The 22192-nt window shown below is 36.5% G+C and overlaps 2 protein-coding genes across 9 annotated transcripts in view; one reads left to right on the forward strand and one right to left on the reverse strand.

Moving 5' to 3' along the window:
* MED12L (mediator complex subunit 12L) overlaps nt 1–22192 on the reverse strand; it is a 365084-nt gene that overhangs the window by 50378 nt on the left and 292514 nt on the right. For 5 of the 8 annotated variants that reach the window (XM_054247017.2, XM_054247016.2, XM_054247015.2 and 2 more), the window contains 13 exons: nt 19663–19890; nt 18889–19030; nt 16812–16932; nt 16018–16119; nt 15221–15334; nt 11996–12195; nt 8523–8711; nt 7503–7577; nt 7194–7384; nt 6258–6419; nt 4215–4326; nt 1193–1282; nt 65–174 (listed from right to left, as the gene is read on the reverse strand). In XM_054247017.2, the coding sequence (XP_054102992.1) occupies nt 65–174; nt 1193–1282; nt 4215–4326; nt 6258–6419; nt 7194–7384; nt 7503–7577; nt 8523–8711; nt 11996–12195; nt 15221–15334; nt 16018–16119; nt 16812–16932; nt 18889–19030; nt 19663–19890 (1836 nt within the window). The remainder of the gene's footprint in view (nt 1–64; nt 175–1192; nt 1283–4214; nt 4327–6257; nt 6420–7193; nt 7385–7502; nt 7578–8522; nt 8712–11995; nt 12196–15220; nt 15335–16017; nt 16120–16811; nt 16933–18888; nt 19031–19662; nt 19891–22192) is intronic. The other 3 variants (XM_078354011.1, XM_054247014.2, XM_054247012.2) reach the window with 1 other exon arrangement.
* The window catches only part of P2RY12 (purinergic receptor P2Y12), a 48139-nt gene that overhangs the window by 788 nt on the left and 25159 nt on the right, over nt 1–22192 (forward strand). The gene's annotated exons all lie outside the window — the stretch shown is intronic.

The raw sequence follows: 22192 nt of genomic DNA on the forward strand, positions 1-22192 counted from the left end.
CATCAGTGTATCAAAGCTTATACCATGCATATATGTAGCAAAATGTGAAATGATAAAGACATACTTGTTAGTGTGCATGTCAACAGTTCCTGAAGTAATGATCTGAAGGAGGAGGAGGGCCCAGTCTGTAGTCCACTGGGTGCTCTTCTGCACCGTGTCAAACATTCCTCCTACCTAGCAGACAAAATACAGTAAAACATTTGCATTCTGTAAAACAGAAAATAACACCCCCATTGCTTTATGTGGCCAAATTTAAATTCGTTTTTATTTTTTAAACAACAACAACAACAAGGGATGTTCTAATTTATGGATTATCCTATCTTCTCTCGTTTAACTACATGTTTATCACTATTTTTAGTTCTTTCAGCACAGTTCAGTCATTTAAAAATTAAATAAAATGAAGAAGGGAAGTGGGCACAATTAAAAGTAACTTTCGTTCCTAATCTTTTATGATGCCCATTTTTGTGATGCAATTATAGTTAAATTAAACCTGAATAGTGTCAAAATCATGTGATCCAATTATCTGCAACTTTGTGTTTGCTGTACAATTACTACTGAATCTAACCCTGCTATGGTAATACCATATGGAAACATCCACTATCACAGCAGTGATGGGCAGGTGGCCTGATACACAGTCCTACCAGTTCACATGTCAGCACAAGGTTACAAATAACTACACAAGTATCAGGCAGGCCATCCTCTAGAGGGGCCTGCACTTGGGCCTGCCTGATGGGAAAATAAAAACTCAAAGGAATGCACATGTGAGAAATTTTAAATTTCTATACAATTTCTCTGTGGGATTTGTTTTTATAATCAATTTGATGGGACAAAAGTTTGAGTTAAAGGACATTTTAAACAGTTTTAAATTAGAAGCTAACACTTGTCTTAAAATAGTCTTCTCAGACCTACTCTTAGTGCAAAATGAAGACAAAGAGAGATTCACTGGGGTAGGAGGTATAGAAGGCAAATCAATGCTTAAAATACCTAGCACTGTCTAGAAGTATGACCAGACAGGAAGGAAAGTAGCAAGGGAAACAGAAGGCTTTAGAAACAGGGAAGTAGTTACAGAGAACAAAGAATGGAAGGCCTCACCTTGTAATGCAGACTTTGCACTTAGAAGAAGTTGAAAGCTGGAGTTATTTTCCCATGTAGATGTGTTTAATGGAGGGAAAATACTAAAAATATTTCTTACCAAATTTAGGCGAAGTTGCAATGCTTCATGCATCATCTGTCGCGCTTTTATGTCATCTTGGTATCGTTCTTCTCTCCAGTTACTTAAAATCTAAGATCAGGAAACACAAATATTTTTCTCCCCATTAAAGTTGAATTTATCTCTCATTTAAAGATAAATTGAGCTTTTATACTGATAGCAAAAAACAACTTCTTTAACAATTAACAAACGAAGCTAAATAAAATTTTAGCTTTCTTCTTTCTCCATGTAGACAGAAATCTGGCTATTTATTTGTGCATTTGCCTTTCTAGGTGGAAGAAGAAAATCTTATATAATTATATAGACTATGATTAGGTCTGGGAAAATGCTTTAGAGTGTCATCAAATTAAGCATTAATAAAAACTTAAAAAAATACATTACTTCATTGGTCTTATGAAGGAAAATACTGGAGAGAAAGAATTACATTTTGTATCAGTCCTGTATTATATTTCTAGGGACATGCTATAAATCCTAGCAAATGTATTATTTTGACGTTTGATAAAAGAGGAGGTCTGCTGTTTTATGAATTTGTCTTCCTTCATAAAGAGAATGTACAGTATTTTGAAAAATATGGGATTGTAGCCCTCAGTCAACTGGCTTATCAGTTTTTAAAGTGGGCTATTTCTTCACTTCCTCACTGACTCATACAAATGCTGGAAAAGAAAAAATCTGCTTAGAAAAGGGAGCCACAAATGGGCAACATCCTAGAATCAGATGACACGAGCAAAAAAAAGTGCAAATCAAAACAAAAAAAAAGCCAACAACAAAAACCCTACCATGCTCTGAAATACAGTTGTTAATGAGAGTCATCTTAAAAGAGCTGAAATGAGTCACACGCAGAAGTATTGCATCTCAACAGGTAACCTGTAAGTACCCTGCATGGTGAGATGAAAGCACTTCCCAAATCTCATCGAAAGAAATGGACCTCTCCTCAAGGATGTCTTAAGGGGGCAAGGCAGTTAACTAAACAACAAGCTCTCATGGAGTTCAAATAATAGTATTGAGACAAATAAAACTAAGTGTAACAAGTGGGATGAGGCAGGGCAATGGTATAGAGAATGGTTGTGGTCTTATTTTTAGAGGGTGATGAAGGCCTCCCAAAGGAGGTAATATCTTAACAGAGATATGAAATAAGGGAGCAGGCCAAGCTAAGATCTGGGAGGGAATCTTTCCACCTAAAGGGAAGAAAAGATGCATAGGCGCTGAAATGAGCAGTTGCTCAGCAAGTTCAAGGAAGAGTAACATGGCCAATGTAACAACAGTGAAGCAAGGAGGGTCATGATTGGTAGGAGACAAGGTAGGAAAGACAGCCGGTGTCAAATCGTGTCTAGCCTTATAAGCCAGACTTTTTATGCTAGATATACAGAGGTAATATGTGACTTACATTTAAGAAGGGAGGGAAAAGGGGGTAGAGGGGACAAAATGGGGAGAGAAAAGGGAGGAAAAGTATGGGAAAAGGGAGCAAAAGGGGAGGGAAAAGATGAAAAAGGGAAGGAAAAGGGGAGGGAAAGGAAAAGATATTAGAAAGGGGAGTGAATAAAAGGAAAAGGGAGGAAAAAAAGAGCAAAGGGAAGTAAAAAGAGAGGAAAAAAGAAGAGGAAAGAGAAGAAAAAAGAGGGAAAGGGAAAATGGGAGGGAAAGGGAAAATGGGAGGAAAAGGAAAAGGAGGTGAAAGGGGAGGGAAATGGGGAAAAGGGGAGGGAAATGGAAGGAAAGGGAGAGGAAAGGTAGAATAATGGGAAGGGAGAAAGGAGAGTGAAATAAAAAGGGAAAAGGGGAAAAAACAGGGAGAATGAAAGGGAAAGGGAACGGAAGAGAGGATAAACGGGAGGAAAAGGGAAGGAATAAAGGCAAAGGGGAAGGATAAAGGCAAGGAAAAGGGGAGGGAAATGGGGAAAAAAAGGTTCACTATGACTGCTCTATCTAGATCTCTGCTAGATCTCTCCTATCCAAATGGCAAGAAATAACAAGAGGATCAAATACGTGTCCTTGTCCATATCCATCCAGCACCATTCAAGGGAAAGACATAGTATCATAGAAACACAGCACCACAACAAGGGGTCAATTAGGCTCTGCATCAGGATAAAACACCTCACAAGACCAATCTACCCACTTTGCTTGATTGCATGCTCTCCGATTTCTACTGTGCAAGCTCAGTTTCCTTACAGTACATAGATGCAAGAATCCCAAACAGCAACCAGGAAAAATGTGTTTGGTAAAAAGGCAATGTCCAAATTATTTCTAAATAAACCAATATGCCTTCTGATTTATTTCTTGTGTATTTGGTTGGCATCAATAAAACTGAGTTCCTGAACCTACAGATTTCAAACTGGGACTGTGCCTGATAACGTGGCTTCCAAGCTTGAGAAGCTGGACTCACTGACTTGCCTACTATAGCACAGATGACTCCAGATCCTCTCCTATGAGGCAGGGTTAGGAAAGGAGCAGGTACTTCAAAGTCATAATTATGTAAAATTTTATTCTTCTAGGCTGTACACATTTACTGTACATATTAGTAGTATAAAGTTGTTAATCTTGTGGTATCTAAAATGCCAGGTAGAAGAATAGGACATGGATTATTCTCAGCATCTAATCAAAATATTTTGTACCCTCATTAGTTGTTTTTTTTTCTGAAATGGAGTTTCACTCTTATTGCCCAGACTGGGGTGCAATGCCGTGATCTCAGCTAACTACAGCCTCTGCCTCCTGGGTTCAAGAAATTCTCCTGCCTCAGCCCCCCTGAGTGGCTGGGATTACAGGCACACACCACCATGCCTGGCTAATTTTTGTATTTTTAGTAGAGATGGGGTTTCACCATGTTGTCAGGCTGGTTTCAAACTCCTGGCCTAAGGTGATTCACCAGGCTCAGCCTCCCAAAGTGCTGGGATTACAGGCATGAGCCACTGCGCCTGGCCCTTAAAGTTTAATCTCAGTATTTGAAAGGCAAATAAATCAATGTCTTTAGAAAGATATTTGTCTGGCTTAATATTATACTATACTTTACCTGGTTAACTTGATTCTGGAGAGATGTTAGGAGGCCTTCCCTTTGTTCATCTTGTCCCTTCAGGCAGGTAAGTACCAGTGAGAGGAAGGGTTGTTGACTCAAAAGGGACATACTACAAAGGAAGTAGTAACAGCAGATCTAGTTAGAAATAATGCATTACTGGCAACATTCATTTCTTTGCCTCAGGTTATTTGTTCTTATTTATTTCACTATTAAATAAAGAAGGGAGGTGGTAAACAGCCAAAGACTGCTTGAAAATTTAAATCATCCCTCTACTTATAAGATTAAAAGCCACAATAATGCTTCTAAATCACTTAGTATGCTCTAATTGCCCTCGAGGCCATTTCCAAACCAGCATCAATCCATCCCGTATGTGAACATGGCAGGCAGTGAGAGTAGAAGACAGTGAATTCATGTTCTGCAACAACATGCAGAATTTTAAAACATACATAAGCAAGAATATCAATTTATACACAGGATAAAATCAAAAATTTTTAAAGTTCTCATATAAAACTTGTTATAGAGTCTGGGAAAACAGGCCTATACATCTACTGAGCTTGTTTTGGGGTTTGATTTTTTTTTTCAGCACATTTCCCAAGACCAAAAAGCAGGGTGTTAGTGGAGGTAATTTAGCAGCCAGGACTGACTCCAAAAACAGTGTGCTAGCTGGCGACCTCTAGTGTGCAGAGGCTCAGCCCACAGGCTCCACCACAACTCACAGCCTCCACTGGTAGAGGTGTGTCGAGGCATTTGGTTAAAAGTTCTGTTTTAAATTGGCATTTTAACAAAACGTCTTCAATTAGAGAACAATCAACAAACCATATTGACAAATAAAGTGTCATGTTGGAAAGAAAAATTTCTTAAAACGAGACCTAGGCCAAAATATTTCAATCAGTGTCATCCTACATGGGCAGAATGGAGAGCCCCTGACATGGGAAGGGCTATCTTTCAAGTTTCTTCAATACCATCTGTCCTGCCTGTGGGATGTAAGGCAATGCAAACTCACTTACTAGCAAATATGATTTGAAAATTAAAAGTATGCCTTCTTGTTGGTTAATCCTGGCAAAGATGGTAAAAACAACCGGATGAAAAACAAATACAGTATATACAATGCCGGGTCTCTACCAAAATGTACTGCAGTTAAGAGCACAGGCTCAGCAGCCAGACCTCCTGGATCGCAACCCAGGCTTTATGTCCTTCGTTGTGTGTCCTGGAGCAACTCATGTAGCATCTCAGTTTCAATGTGATATAAAGAAGATAATGAGAGTAACTGCCACATGATTGCAATGAGAATCTTAAAAGTTCACATACATAATGAGTTTGATAGAGAAGGTGCCATTTTGTAAGAGGTCAATAAATGGTGGTTACTATGGTACTATTCATTAGGGGATAAGAAACCTATAGGCTTAAAATATTTTTTTAATGGAAGAAATCATCAATTTTTTTCCCCTTAATTCCTAGGTTTCATGGCATTTTCACATTAGGGTGAGGTTTCATTCTTTCTCAGTGACAAGATTTTCAAATATAATTACTTGAAACCTTTTCTTGGGCATAAAATAAGAAAACACTAGTTGTCATGGCTTAGGAGTTTTAATGTCTAGTCTACAACAGGAGCCCTAAATATTAAAAATATGATCAACTATTTCAGACACCAGCATGCCAGAATTATAGATTACATTTATTTTACACATAAATACCTAAATAATAAAAAAATTAGAAATAATTAAAAATAAAATACAGGAATCAGGTAGCTATCCGGATCTGATTTGGTTGGTCTAAAGCAGGTCTCAGACAGAAGTCACTATTTTTAACAGTTCAGCAGTGATTTGGATATAAAGGTAGAACTGAGAACTAATGTATTAAGAATTATAACCTGAAACTTTTTAGGAATAAGAGAGCCTGGCCTAATAGAGTATTTCCAGTTCCATTTAAAAACTAAATTTCAGTGGACTGTGGGTACAATGACTACACAGGTTTACAGGAAGAGAGATTTTCTCAATTATTCTTTAAACTCTCACACAAACACACATCTTCTAGCCATACCTTTTCTGTTTCTGTCTGTCCCTTTCCTTCTTGGAAGAAGAACCCAAGTGCTGTCCCTTCTCCAGCTCTTCCCCAGCAGCTTTCAGCACTCTTCCCTGCACAGAAGTTGGCAGCCTGGCAATGAGGGGGGCCACCAACCATACGCCCCTGCGTTCAGAGGAACTAAAATCAGAAACAGGTGTTACATCAGAGAAAGCATCCTTTCCTCCTCTCTCACAGTTACAAAAGAAACTCCAAAGCAAAACTTTGATGTACGAGACACACAGACTGTTCTAAAATTTTCCTTTTATTTCTATATTATCTTTCCTTTTTCCAAACACTAGGCATTTGCATGAGGCTTCCACCTATGCTTCTCTCTCTGATTAAAAACAATCATTTTGTCCAACAAACAATATACTTTCTGTCACATTATAATATGAAATGTTTTTATATGAAGCATACTAATAGCTAATTTTTAAAGTTTAAAATTTGCTAGTTATACTTTATACCAAAATGCTGAAATACAAATCAATCTGCCTTTCATGATTAAATAACTACTTTAAGATTTCATATGTCTACTCGTTCTAATTCTGAACAGAAAGTACCAGGGTATATTTGTGCAAAATGATAAATAATAAAAATGGTAGAAAAAAGCATTTCCCATATGATGAATACTACGTAACACAGTAGACTAAGGGACATGGAAGGCATGAACCAAACCTGAGTTCATCTGCAGTTTTAAGGTGTCTAGGCCAACTCAGTCAAATATTCCAAATCCGAACCTATCATCCACCCTAGCCTTACTCACTGACTTATTAAAATAATGATAATCATCACTTACAAGTAACTATGTTCTTGACATTCCTGTGACTTCAAGAAAAATCACCGTGCTACACAAAATTTACCGTTACTTGTGAAAAATTCATGATAGATCAATAAAACAACAGACAAAAATACCTTAGGAATGTCTTTATTCCATTCTGTCTTGAGCTACTTGTATCAGCACTTCCAATACTGTTTGGGTTGAAGAGGCTCATGCCAGAATTAGAAGAATTATTATTTAGCTCTGCAGACTGCTGGAATACCTCTATTGTTGCCTTTGCAATATTGTCCAGTAAGTTGTTCATTTCGGCCACAGAACCAGAGCCCTAGAGTTAGATATAAGAACACTGGCACATACGTGTATTCCTTTATCCTCAAACATCAACGTGTTTTTTTTCTTTTCATAAAATTTTATACATAGATAAGCTTTCAATATAAACTCACAGGGTCCTTCAAGCACTGTTTGATCATTAGCTGGAGTTCTAGCCAGGATTGCCTCAGTGTCCACTGCTCAAGATTCTGGGAAAAAATTGAAAGAATAATAGACACCAAATGTGTTAAAATATAGTAATTCCTTATATTGCTTATTTTCTCAAGAAAGAGCAGAATAACCATACACAATAAAATAATTTATATGGGTCCAAAAGTTCCAAATCTTGTTGCATATCTATTAAGTAGAAATATAAACAAATAAATAGAAACACTAATTATTAAATAAACAGTTTATACTGTGCCTGATTCAGCTATGCACTGAAACTAAATAGGCATTTCTCCTTTCAAAATCTATTTAACCAATCCCATTCCAAAATGATTTCAATATTTCTTTTTTCTTTTTTTTTTTAAGAGACAGAGTAACCAATCCCATTCCAAAATGATTTCAATATTTCTTTTTTCTTTTTTCTTTTTTTTTAAGAGACAGAGTCTTGCTCTGTTGCCCAAGCTACAGTGCAGTGGTGTGATCTTAGCTCACTGCAATTTCTACCTCCCAGGTTCTAGCAATTTTCCTGCGTCAGCCTCCCGAATAGCTGGGACTACGGCGCATGCCGCTATGCCTGGCTACTTTTTGTATTTTAGAAGAGACGGGGTTTCACCATGTTGCCCAGGCTGGTCTCAAACTCCTGAGCTCAGGCAATCCACCCACCTCAGCCTCCAAAAGTGCTAGCTGGGATTATAGGCATGAGCCACCACACCCGGCCTCAATATTTCTTTAATAAGATATTTAACACAGCTCCTCTCTGAAGCACATTTCTCATGTAAATACAATATCCATTTAGAATATCAATATTTGTTTGATGATTATATGCAATTTGCAGCACGCATATGCCAATTCAACAGAAAATGTGGGGAATAAAAATCAGAATTAATTGGAGTCAGGAATTAGCAAGGACAAAGAAAGACAGTAACTCTTTTTATAATCACAAAGAATTTGTCAAATGACAGAAACTCACTCTTCATATCACTTACCTGAAGAATACGCTTAATGTGCTGTCTTTGCAGGTTGTCCCCCTCAGTACATTCTTTAATGCCATGAGGATAACAGATAAGCTGCAGTAATTTCTGTGCTTGCATATTTGAAAGCACAGGGTCCAAGATAAGTTCTTTGTCTGTACATAATCTTTCAGGTTCTTTTAAGCAATGCTCTCCTACCCATTCCTAAAAATAATATGGCAATCAGATTGACAGGCACTGGCTTTCTGTATAAGTATGCAATATGCACTAAATCCGCAATGCATAATTGAATATAAAACTGACAGGAATTTTCCAATTTAAAAAATTACATGAATAAAGTAGGTAGAAAAGTTTTAAAAACAAAATTTCTAGCATTTTGACTTCTAAAAAATACAAAGTAGAACCTTACTTAAAAATTTTTTTTAATGGGGGAAAAGAAAAGGAAAGACAATAAAGAGAGTATTAGTGTGTTTTTAACTTGAAAGTGAGGTCTTGTTCTAGGTACTATTTTGTGTCAGTTTTTTTCTAACTTGCTATGTAATGATTCTATCAGATATATATTCTTCATAATTTTTATGGAATACATTGTACTATCCCACTGAACAGACAGAACACAGTATAATAAATATTTAGAAAACTATCTTCCTTTTTGATACTTTTACGAACAATGCTATCATTGCAAATACGTATTCATGCACATCTCTTTTTCTATACAATAATTTTCTTAGGGTAATATCATAGAAGTGCAATTGCTGGGTCCAGTGTGAGTGGGAGTAGGAGCTATAAATGTAGGTGGCCTATTACCCTCTGAAGAGTTTCTACCAATTTAAACTCCTATTATCTTTTCTTTACCATTTTTTCAAAGGCAAATTATTATACTAAATAAGATAAGAAATCATCAATAACAGAGCCCAATTTGAACCCAGATCTATTTCAGATGAAGTCTGTTTCTTAACCATCATACCAGTGGTATGGCTGCCCACTAAAACTACCTGGGGTCTATCTATACCAAGGGACCACATCAGACTAATTAAATCGAACTCAGGAGGTGGCACCCAGATATCAGTAATTTTTTAGGCATCCAAATTCTTATAAATGCCCCAGGTGATTCCAATATGCACTCATAGTTGGAAACCAATGCACAACTGCCTCTCCATACTTGTATGACTATGTAGCTAAATTTTACCATAGTTACAACATGCCTGTAAAATACAAAAACATGACCCAGTCGACATGACATCTATAGCCAAGTACTAAATAATATATAAGGTACGTCACTTCTTTTAATAAGAAAAGAGAATTAAAAAAAAAACATGGGGGGGGAGAATAAACCAAAAAATAATAAAACTGGATCATCTGGTAAGAGGGATATGGGAGGAAGAACACATCTCTGAGTATACTTATTTGTATAGTTTGACTTAAGTAAGCTATTCTGTAGACAGAGCTAGGGGCAAGAAAGGAATTTAAACAATGCCAAACTAAATGAACCTAGTTCTATTTCATATGAAGAATATATTCACAGGGATGGGGATCATTTTTAAACACAGTATTTTAAACCCTTAGAGAAAAATGGAACTAAAGCAAATCTTCAATTCCTTTTAGGTAGGTTTGTTCTTCCTAGTGGTATGTGTGTAACATTTCTTTTTCGTTTTTTTTTTGAGTTAGAGTCTTTCTCTCTTACCCAGGCTGGAGTGCAGTGACACAATCTTGACTCACTGCAACTTCCACCTCTCAGGTTCAAGCGATTCTCATGCCTCAGCCTCCCAAGTAGCTGGGATAACAGGCATGTACCACCATGCCTGTCTAATTTTTGTATTTTTAGTAGAGATGGGATTTCACCATGCTGGCCAGGCTGGTCTCAAACTCCTGGCCTCAAGTGATCTGCTTGCCTGAGCCTACCAAAGTGTTGGGATTACAGGCATGAGCCATCACGCCCTGGCCTAGTACATTTTTGATACTGTATTTTAATTAATCATTTTTTTCACAAAGCATTGGATGGCACATTTAACATGCCCAGCCATGTGTAACATTTCTAAAACTATTTCAGATGTATTACAGAAATAAACAAGTAAGAGGATGTTTTTGGGAATCAGCATTGTTACTATGGAAGAAGGTGATACTAATATAAAATAGGCAAAAGTGTAGAACAACTTTGTGAGGTTGGATTGGAATTGAAGGTATCAGTAGGAACTCATATATATAGGTATTTACACATATTTATGTGTATGGATGTAGTTTTCTTCCTAGCTTTGTCTGCTGACGGGTCCTAGAATTAATGATACTCCATGGCCATGAGCACACATAGTACCCAGAATTCCTTGGTTTCTAAGTACCATTCTCTGCTAAAAAGAACCAGGGGCTCCTTGGAGGAATAGGTGATTCCAGGCCCAAGGCAGAGAAAGTACAACATGGGCCAGAAAATATGAAAATACTATATATTTTTTAAATGTCAAATAATGTGACGGACAGGATGAATAGATTCCTGCTGGACAAATCTGGGACGGTCTGAACATGAAAATAATTAAGTACAATATATTATAACCCATATGGATAACAGATGAATAGCGGAGAATGGCAGGCTCTAGGTGGCACATGCCTGTTATACCTACTGCTTGGGAGTCTGAGGCATGAGAACTGTCTGAAACCCCCTTAAATTAGGACACAAATTGATATTGTGGAGGGAGAGGAGGAGTTGGGGAAAAAAATAAAATTTTGCAACCAAAGTAAAGACTAGACTGGGCATGATGAAAATGAATGCTTATGAGGTGTGGGGTAGTTAGATGAGGAGAAGAAAATTTGCACTGTCTCGAAATATCTCTTCAAAGACTGTTTATTGCAAGGAGAAAATCAGTCACTATACAGTGGAGAAATCTTGAAACTGTGCAATGGAAACAATGTAATCAAAAGTATCATCATCCTTAGGTGCAAATGGACATCACATGCCTTTGGACATGATTACCTGAAAGAACTCAAGATTACTTCTGTAGTATCTTGGCCAGGGATGCATAATCTGAAGCTAATCTACAGGAACCCTCAGACCAATCCAATAATACTGGGACAAATAACAAAATCGAACTGTGGCCTATAGATGAGAAAAAATTACTGTACCAAAAGCTAAATTTTCCGATGTTTAATAGCTATATTTTGGTTATGTTATGAAATAACGCAGTATTCAAAAGTAAAGAATAAAATGTAGCACCTACTCTTAAATGAATGAGAAAAAAATAGGTATATGCATCCACATTTCCACATACAAATTACAAAGCACATGTAGCAAAATGTAAAAATTAGTAAATCTGTGTAAAGGATGGACATAAGTTTTTAAAAAATAATTCTTGCAACTTTTCGGCAAACTTAAATTTATTTCAAAATAAAGTGAGCAAGAAAAAAAAGGACCCATCTATGCACAAGTTTCCTACAACTGTAAGTAGCTCTCTCCAAAAGAAGAGTTACATATTCAAAGCAAAAGGCAAATCAGATCAGAATACCTGTTGACAGATAGTCCTCAGCACATATCTAGCGTATTCTCTTAAATTGGCAGTTTCTATGGAAATGCTTTTCCCACAGGATTTTGGATTTTGTGAGGCAGTCCAGATATCATCAGCATTCCCATCACATCGCAAACCTCTCATAGTGAAGTCATCATTCTTTAAAGTGCTGACACTGTTATTGCCAATTTTGGCATCTCCTAAGTAATAGAATCACAAAAGCAAAATCACAGAAGTTCAAAATATTGCCAAATATTTGAAGAGCAAATGAGGATAGCTTTCAGAGATTTAAAATACGTGAATAGTATTAATATTGAATAGCCAGTTGTTCAGGAATAGAAAGAATGGATCTCAAGAGAATAAATGCATGAACCCAGAGTAGTTGCTATCAGAAATGGAGAAAAAGCAAGTTCGAGACTCAGTCCTTATTTTGTTTGTATAATTATAATTTCACCAAACTTGGAAAGGCCATTATGAATCACACTAAATAATCACAGAATACTGGTTTCACCAATATTTCAAGCACGAATGTATTCAAATTCATTTGACTTATAGACAAGGAAAAAATGGGTTACTCACCCTTCTAGATGTCCCTTTTCCATTTCTTCTCTTACAATGACTTAGTTTCTATCCATAGGTCAAGAGAAAAGTTTTGCCTTAGCCCACCTTACTATCAACTTCTTGACAAGAGAGATTTATTTCCCTGGGAATGGAAAAGGGCAATGCATACTAAGGAAGCCCTGAAAAGTAGGGCATTCATTGAATAACCCATGTTTTTCACCTTCCTCTCTGTATCATACAAATTAGAAAACCTTACCTGATAAATCTCTAATATATTTAGTGAAATGAAACTAAGGAAAGTATTTTCCTCATAACAGAGTTCTGGGAAAGAAACTAAACCGAATGTTTGAATAGCTAGAAATAAGAAATCTCTAGCCATGAAAGACAAATAACTATCATATTTTAAAAGTGAGAGAGTAATAAAAATTCAAAATAAGTATTGCCAAATGACAGCAATTGCCTGTTTACTCACAGGATCAGAGACCTGGACAAAAAAATTTCCCAGAACCAACAAATGATTTTACAGTAGGCCTTCATTGCCTGCTGTAAGTGGGCAAAACCATGCCCAGGTTAAAGCAAAAAGCCTTTTAAAACCCACAAGTCAACCAAGAAAAAGTTTTGATTTTGCTGAAAATATTTTGAAAAAATCAGAATGGCTTAGAGTATTTATTTATCGAATCATAAGTGGAGGAGAGGAATAAATAATGTATTTCAATTTATCAATATATAATCATATGTTTCTCATTAAAACATAAACAATGAGTACTAACTTCACTTTACCCACAGGATTTAATTTAATTCAATAGATCACTTCAGGAGTTGAAAGACTAAATTCTAAAAGTACCAAAATTTAGTATTATTCACTATCGTTAGTTGATGTAAACAACTACCTCTATACCTGGAGTTAAATTATAGAAATTAAAAACCAAATTTAATATAAGAGTCCCAACCCCCTAACTCGAAATATATCCTAGTGGATAGGAATTGAAAGAGTTGATTAGGGCATGGTGGGGTGGATAAATTAGAACTTCTGCAAATAAGAAAAGAGAAGAAAAGAAAGAGAAAAAACCACTTTCACTAGTCCCATACTAGGAGATCCTCAATTAGGTTCTAAGATGTTAAGATGACAGAGAAGGAATGAGAGTCCGTGCCAGACCTTCTGCAATTGCATAGACAATAGAACACATTGAGTGTTCAGTGCCTACCTGGTTCCAAGCTCTGGTGACATTAAACTGGCCTGATCCTGACTTCTTAGACCTGGGGAATCCTCCAAATTATGTGCATATTTAAAGAGGTGGGCAAATTTTACTTGAGATTAGATCAATCCTACAAATCAAGGGGCCAATGACTAGAAGGTACTCATCTTGGTTTCTGCCATTAATATATCTGTCCCTTATGGATTCACACTTTCAACATAATTTTATTGAAAACTGATTCTTTGCTAGTTTCTCTGATGAGCACTAGAAATACCACAGGTAAAAAAGCCAGTCCCTATCTTCATGGTCCCTACATTTATTTATTAAGTAAAACTGACAAGCTGACTGACTTTCTTTCAGATATGATCACAGTTGGGAAATTTTACTCACTGAAGTGAGCATTTAATGTTGGCTGTATAAATCTACAAGCTCCTACACTCAGAGGAAGCTATGGTCCTCAGTGTGGCTCTACCTTCCCTTTTTACCACAAAATTCACAGGCCCATGTGTGTAACCTTTCTTAAGGTGAAGTTTCGATAGTTTGTTCTATGAAAATTCTGTTATCCTACCTCATCATCACCAAATAACATTTCCTAAGCAGGGCAAGATTATAGCCCGAAACATGTTATTTAGAACTCATCTAAAGCAATTCCTATCCACTCAGTAACGCCTGTTCTAATGAAGGTAAGCTCCTTCTGAACACCAGAGTCAAGGCCAAAAGGAAGGTACCCAAGGCTGGAATTAGGCAGTCTGATTTTAAGACTTTCTAATCATTCAAAACCTTTGTGATTTATAGAATAATATTTTAATGTATTACCCTGTATATGAACAGAAAAGGCAGTGCTATTATTCCAGGAGAATACTTACAAATAAAAAGGTAAAGAACATCTTGGACATTATGAATTAAATGAAAAATATTATTGTGAAATCTAATATTAATTTATCAATAATATCAACATCATTATAACTATTGCCTGGGTCATCAAAAAACAAAGTTAGAAGCAAATATACTTGTTCAGGGTCATAACAGAAGCAGAAACATTAAGATTAAGACTCAGATTTTCTGGTGTTCTGCTCCTGAAATATAATCTGGATAAAATGTAAACATTTAGTTAGATGACCAAGTCATCCCTGTCTCTCACAAAGTGTGATTTCTGCCACCAAAGAAGGCAAAACAACCCTGTGGGTCTGAGAACCTATCTTATGTCAGAATGAGGCATTATGCAACTAAAATACCATAAAAAATATTATATGTAAGATCCCCCAGAGGCACTGTAGATAGATAAGGGGCAGAATCTTCAGAGTCTCATGCATTTGGTCTGGGAGAAACCAACTAATTTTTCCAGGAGAATAAGCGATCAAACAATATCATGTTTCCAATAATATTACTAGATTTAAACCTGAGAATAAATTATTTTGCCTTCATTTCTTGTGATTAACCAAGAAGCATAGGGTCAGAATAATCTTACCAAGCATCATAATTGCTTTTAAGACAGCAAACACGGCTCCCACTTCAATGCTGTTGTGAGCAGCGGCTAAGAGGTGTCTATCACAAGATGATCTTATTCCGGGGAAAGGTTTGCCTACAAAAACAACAAATTTTTAATAGTCTCATCACCGTCATTAACAATGTTTTGTAATTATTTCAGCCTTTCATTGTTAGACTGTGAGTGCTTAACTGCCATTAGCTTGCTTTAATTGAAGCTTCATGGATTCACTAAGAAACACGGCCAGTACTCCTCCCCACTTATCCTTTTCTTTTTATTAACTAAATCACTGCCTTTTCTTCTGAGAGAGACACATCAATAAGATTAGTAGGACCTTCACACACTTGTGTTGATTCTTACACAGACACATGTGTATCTACATGGAAATGATTTTTAGGAACAGACTTTACCAACACCTCCAAAATTCTTACCTTATTCCTTTTACTTAGTAAAAGAATAAATGAATCACCATTGCTCTAAGCTGCTGCACAGTATGTGAGAGGACCATGATGCCCACCAGCATGGCTTGGCCTAACAGCAGAGGTATTTTTATTGCTTATTAACTCTTGATTCGTATTTCTCAATACATCCTGATATTACTTGGATAAAAGGTGCTGACAGCCTTCTCACTGAATGGTATTATGTCACCCCTTCATCACCCCCAGGGCAAGCCCAAAAAAATTAGGAAGGAAATTACAGAAAGGGACAGCCTATTTGGTCATTTTGGATGCTTTAGCTACCAACGAAAAGGTAATGAGATTCTTTGGCAGTCAGCTCACCCGTTGCTTGAGGTAAGAAGCAGGCCTGGGGAGCTCGGAAGAGATGAAGCAGGAGTCGGCATGTCATTCGCGCCCCAGGCTCAGCATCCGCATCTCCACAAGCTAGGAATGGGGGATTGGAAAAGCAAGTTTTCTAACACATCCAGGAATAAGTCCTTCAGCTAAATTTCCTGGAATAATTTAAATAAATTGTCCTTACAGTAAGAAAGGCCCTGGCTATTTTTCTGAGAAATCTTAGTGCTTCCTTAAAACAGATTATAACATAGCAATTTCCCATCGTTTTCATGGGGATCCATGTTACTTTGCATAAAAGAACTATTACAATTATATCATATCTACCTTGATACTATACCACTTCCCAATATACACACCCTCAAATATTCCTTTCTGTGTGTTTTTGTTGTTGTTGTTGTTTGTTTGTGTTTAAGACAGAGTCTTGATCTGTTGCCCAGGCTGGAGTGCAGTGGCACGATATCAGCTCACTGCAACCTCCACCTCCCAGGTTCAAACAATTCTCCTGCCTCAGCCTCCAAAGTAAGTAGAATTACAGGTGCACACGATCATGTCCAGCTAATTTTTGTATTTTTTTAAGTAGAGACGGCCTTTCACCATGTTGGCCAGGCTGGTCTCAAACACTCTTGCTTGATCTTGTAATCCAACCGCCTCGGCTCCCAAAATGCTAGGCTTACAAGTGTAAGCCACCGAGCCCAGCCCTTCCCTGTGTTTTAAAGTTAGAAACAACTCCATCAAGACAACAATCAAATAGCAACTGATGTTCCTGGATGCTGCCTTACCTGCCGCTAGAAGAGAGGGAAGTGCAACATGCTGCACGACGTCCTCCAGGGAAAAACACTGTCGTGCTATCAGAATAGCAATGAAAGTAGCTAATGAATCATGGAATGAAAGGTCACTCACCTTCAAGAAAAACATTGACAGGTTTTAATACTTAACAACCTTTTAAGCAGTATCTAAGATTAATAACTAAGAGAATGTAGGCAATACCAATAAGATCTCAAATCCCAACATGAACCAACAGAGAGAAATAATAACATAACATGATGATTATCCTCTAGGCCTATTTCTATTTTATAAAACAATGAATGAGGTTTACCCACATTCCAATACTATAAGAAAATACTGAGCTTTGACTTGCACACATGCAAATAAAACAAAACAACAAAAATGCAAAATTGGGCCGGGTGCTGTGGCTCACCCCTGTAATCCTAGTACTTTGGGAGGCCGAGGCGGGTAGATCAGGAGGTCCAGAGATTGGGACCATCCTGGTCAACATGGTGAAACCCTCTCTCTACTAAAAATACAAAAAATTAGCTGGGCATGGTAGCGCATGCCTGTAATTCCAGCTACTCGGGAGGCTGAGGCAGGAGAATTGCCTGAACCCAGGAGGCAGAAGTTGCGGTGAGACGAGATCGCGCCATTGCTCTCCAGCCTGGGTAACAAGAGCGAAACTCCGTTTCCAAAAAAAAAAAAAAAAGGCAAAATCAGAAAATCACTACACGATGTAGCATCATTAAAACATTTTGGCAGAGTACAACAAGATAACATCATTTAAAAGTCAGACCATTAGGAAGCAAGGAAAAACCAGAAGGCTCCCACTAGTTGAAAAACAAGACTCACTAAGGTTTTGGAGTTCCTTTCAGTGACAACTAACTACTAAGGATTCTTTAATATGATTAAACTCATTTTAAAAACAACTCTGAAAGTTTCCAATCGACTCTTAAATTTAAAAAGAAACAAGAACAAGAGACAGAGGGGAATATTAATTCAGTCACAGTGAAATCTTTACCTTTCTAGATCTCACACGACCTTGGCAGAAAATAGTAAGAAAAACAACTACAATAATAACCTTCATATTGATTCATACCATATGCCAAGGACTATGGTTAATTTGCAAAAATCACCTTATTTATTAGCATATCATCATAAGGTTCAAACTATTATTAATTCCAACTTTTTTAGATGAGGAGTTAAAGCAGAAGGTAAAGTGTAACTTAAAAAACAACCAAGAGATTAAGAAACTATATTAAAGATAAAAAAATTTAAGCCTCTTGTTTCCAGAAAAGCAGGCCATATCTATGAATTTTATATACATAAATTCATAAGTCCTCATATAATGAAGACATAGAGATAAGATTGTCCAACCCATCCTGGTTAGCAGAATTCAGAAGTAAACCTTTAGCTGAGAGGCTGTAAAAATGTGTAAGAGATACTAATGTATGACAAAGGCTACTCCAATGAGTGGTAACAGGAAGTAAAGAATCAAGACAGATTTTTAAAGAAATACATACATCGTGGATGCAACATGATATCCAAGGAAGTCAGTGATATATACAAGGGGTATCTCTTCATCATCTTCCAGATATAATTGCCAAAAAATACTGGACACCCTCTGAATCTAGACCTGGACATTCTTATGTAAGCCAACAAAAGCTTTTTTGTATAGTGCACCTTAAACTTAAAAATAACAAAGTGGCTCTCTTTAGAATGTGAATTGCTTTGGTTAGATTATATCCCACACTATGAGGAATCAAGGGCACTTGGTAAACAGTAAGAAAAAAACAGCTCTGAAGAGACCATCCATATGGAAGTAATCTCATCTAAATGGATATTTCAGGAAACAAAGAAATTCTTGGCACCTCTGCTACAGATTAAAATATGCATTCTATTTTTTTTTCAAGTATTTAATCCTTGGCAATGTCACTGTGGCTTATTGCTTTTGGACAGAGAAAGAAAAAATATCTCATAACATTTCAGTTGAATCAATTACATAAAAGCCAAAAGCAAAAAGATTACCCACTAAATAAATATTTAATTGCACAGTTGAATTTTTAAATGAAAAAGGAAACTACTTACATCTACAGTGCAAAGCACATCATTAAACCCCCACACGTGATTTGAAGAACAACAAAGAGCCTTCAGAACCCCCAGCCACTCTGAGCTAAGAACAGTGCAGCAAGCCGTAAGCTCAGAGGAGAAATTGGCTATGTCATTAATCCTAGAAAAGAAAAAGAAGACATGGAAAGTAACCTTGTACAAAAGAGAAATACTCACATGTGATATACTTAACATAAATTTCACTATCATCAAACAAGTCATTCGTTTTCTTAGATTTGCAGAAAAAAATACTCATTTGTCAAATAACTTAGAACCTTGAGAAGATAAAGTAAATGGCTTCAAATGTTTGGACAATTAATTCTGTTAAGCAACAAACAATAATCAGTACATATATGAATCAGATAATTTCATGAATAAATCTGAGCTACGATTTATATTTTTAAGGGCATCAAACAATTTATAGACTAAATTTATGTAATTTAGATGGGTCCAAATACAGGTTTTTTCTAAATATAGGTATTTTAACTTGGATTTTTATTATGTTTTTGAAAATAATTCATGTAATTTTTGGCCATATTGAAAACATCTTATGCCAGAGCAATAAGTCAGAAAGCACTGTCTCTCAGGTTAAGGAAATTATAAGACAGTGCAGAGGTAAATTCCAGAGGAAAAGAAGATTCAGAAAAAGCAATGATAGCCAAATGTGAGTCCAAACAATTACAAACGACATCAATTGCAAAGAAGCACCAAGGCCATAACTCTTTGGTTAAACATGAATTCAACCCATCTCACCTGCCAGCGTCCTGATGGCCCATACATACATTCATGAGTGTATTGCAGACAAAGCTGTAGCGATTGGCTGCATTGTCACTGAGGATCTTGCCCAGCATTGAGTAGTTGATGCTGCGGGCAGAGGGATTCTCAATAAAATCCATCATGAAGTCCGGATCCCATCGCAAGTTCGAATTTGCAGGCATCACATTATTATATATGGTTTGCTTTACTTTTGAACAGGCACTACTGAGGTTATAAGAAAAAAAGTTAAAACAGAAAAATAAAACTAGAATAACTAGAAAACTATTTAAGGACATATTAAATGGCAGCAAATGTAATGGATTTCTAGAGAAGATTCACATTATGAGTTCTTAATTTGAACTTCTTACTAATTGGTGCTAATCAGAGTACCTGGAATGCAGAAATTGCTCAATAATTATTTTCTAAATGAGTAGGAGAACAAAACAGAAATGTGGTATTTGGTTACAAATCTTAATTATCTCCTAAATATTGTTTACATTTTACATGCTTATAAAATCAAAGAAATTACTATGGCTTCCAACAACTGTGTCTTAACAATTGTTGAAAAATGTTATTACTTAAAAAAAAAAAGGATTCCATTACACATAAGGGAAATTTTGTGTTACTCCTAATTACAAATCCTACAAAACTATTCCTCTGGTATAGTGTACGCACTAGAAGTTCATGTGCCAAGACTATTTGGGACACTGGCACAGCTGTGAAAAAGAGAGGCACATTCCCTGCCTTCAAGGAACTTATATGCTAGTAAGGGGATATGAATAATACACAAATTCTATAGAAGTGAAATAAACCACTATGTCATTCCTAAAAACTTATCATGTTGTATTTCTCAGAGGCATTAAGAGATTTTTTTAAGAGACTGGTGTATCATATGAAAACAGTTCATGTTTCAGTGAGTTACACCTGAATCAGATATAGACTACTGGAAGTATAAAAGGAATTAGACTCTATCTCTTCCAACCCTGCTCTGTGAATGAGACTGAGAGCACGACATAAACTTAGCTGTTTGTGCTTACTTTCTGTAAACAGCAAATCTATAAACAAAATTCACCTTCTCTACTCAAGAGGTCTTTAATGCAGCAGAAATTATAGATTAATACATTTGGCAGCAAATGTATTCATGGTTTGTGGTGATATACGGCTTTTTTAAACCCCATATTCTTATATACCTGCCTAAACAGTAGCCAGAAATGAATCCCTCAAAAATGAAAAGTCATAAAGACTCTCTATCCTAAACCACTGTCACCATCAACAGCTTTAAGAAAACAGAGATTATTCAAATCATTGTTTACCAAAATGTAGCGTAAGCTCTACTCCTTCAGAATCACTTTTGAGCTATTTGTTAAAAATATAGGATCCTGGGCCTCCACTGTATAGTCTGTATGTGTAACAAGATCTCCCACATAAATCAAGTGCCAAATAATGCTTGGGAAGCACGAGGCTAATAGAGAAGGCTAAAGTCATCTACTAAATGGCAGCAATTACAATGTTCTATATTCTCTTTGCGTGCAGACAGCTTATATTTAAAAAAATATGTGGCTGTCACTGAAGGACACAAATTTGCAGTTCAGAGTCATGACATTTTCAGTTTCTTGAGGCTGATGTCAAAGTTAAAGCTGTTGATGGAAATAATCCAGCACAGTACTCGGCACGTAGCAGCAGCTCGATCGGTGATAGAGGTGACCAGTGTTATATCTCCCCGAATACTCCTCTCATACAACTGTGTGAATAGTGTTTCAGAAAAAATACTTCTCTCACACAACTTTATGAATAGTGCTTCCATAAAATTATTAAAGTTGTTTATCAGTACACTGATAGAAATCTCTATGTATCTAGCTTTTGTTTGCCCGGTTTTCTTAAACTACAAACAAATCTCTGACTTCAAGATATCCCAAGAAAGCTATATTTCTGTCATTTTTTTTAATAGAGAAAACTTTAGACAGTGTCAATCATCATGATGTGCCACTCCATAGAACCCTAAGTAACTTCTCTATTCACTGTGTGCCGGTACCCTAAATCTCCACACACCCCATACCCAGCTCATGTTACCTGAATTAACTCATTTAACCTATTTGAACTACACTGCAGGATTAGTAAGGGTCAAATGAGCTACTGGGGCTCTCTGAGGAAGTTCACTATTAAAAAGGTCTGTTGTAAGAACTAAATCATGTAAGAGAAAGCTCTTTGAAAAATGTAAGCTGACACAAAAAGCTCTATGTAAAGTAAGAGAAGAACGTAAGGATTTTTAATTGTGATATAATTTCTGTGGAAAGGTATTTCCTAAGACCCACTCAAATATTTCATAAAGGCTTATTCTGAAGCCTACCCTATTTCATAACACACTTCCACACTTCATCAATACCATTAAAAATATGGATTGTTTCAGATATAACTATCATTCAACAGCTTTTTTTCCCAGTGCTTACTAAGAGCCACATACTTCACACACTCTTCAAGGCACTGGGATATCGCTCTCATGAAGCATACATTCCAAGGAGGAGACAGA

The sequence above is a fragment of the Callithrix jacchus genome, chromosome 17 (assembly GCF_049354715.1).
Source record: "Callithrix jacchus isolate 240 chromosome 17, calJac240_pri, whole genome shotgun sequence".
Lineage (NCBI taxonomy): Eukaryota > Metazoa > Chordata > Mammalia > Primates > Cebidae > Callithrix > Callithrix jacchus.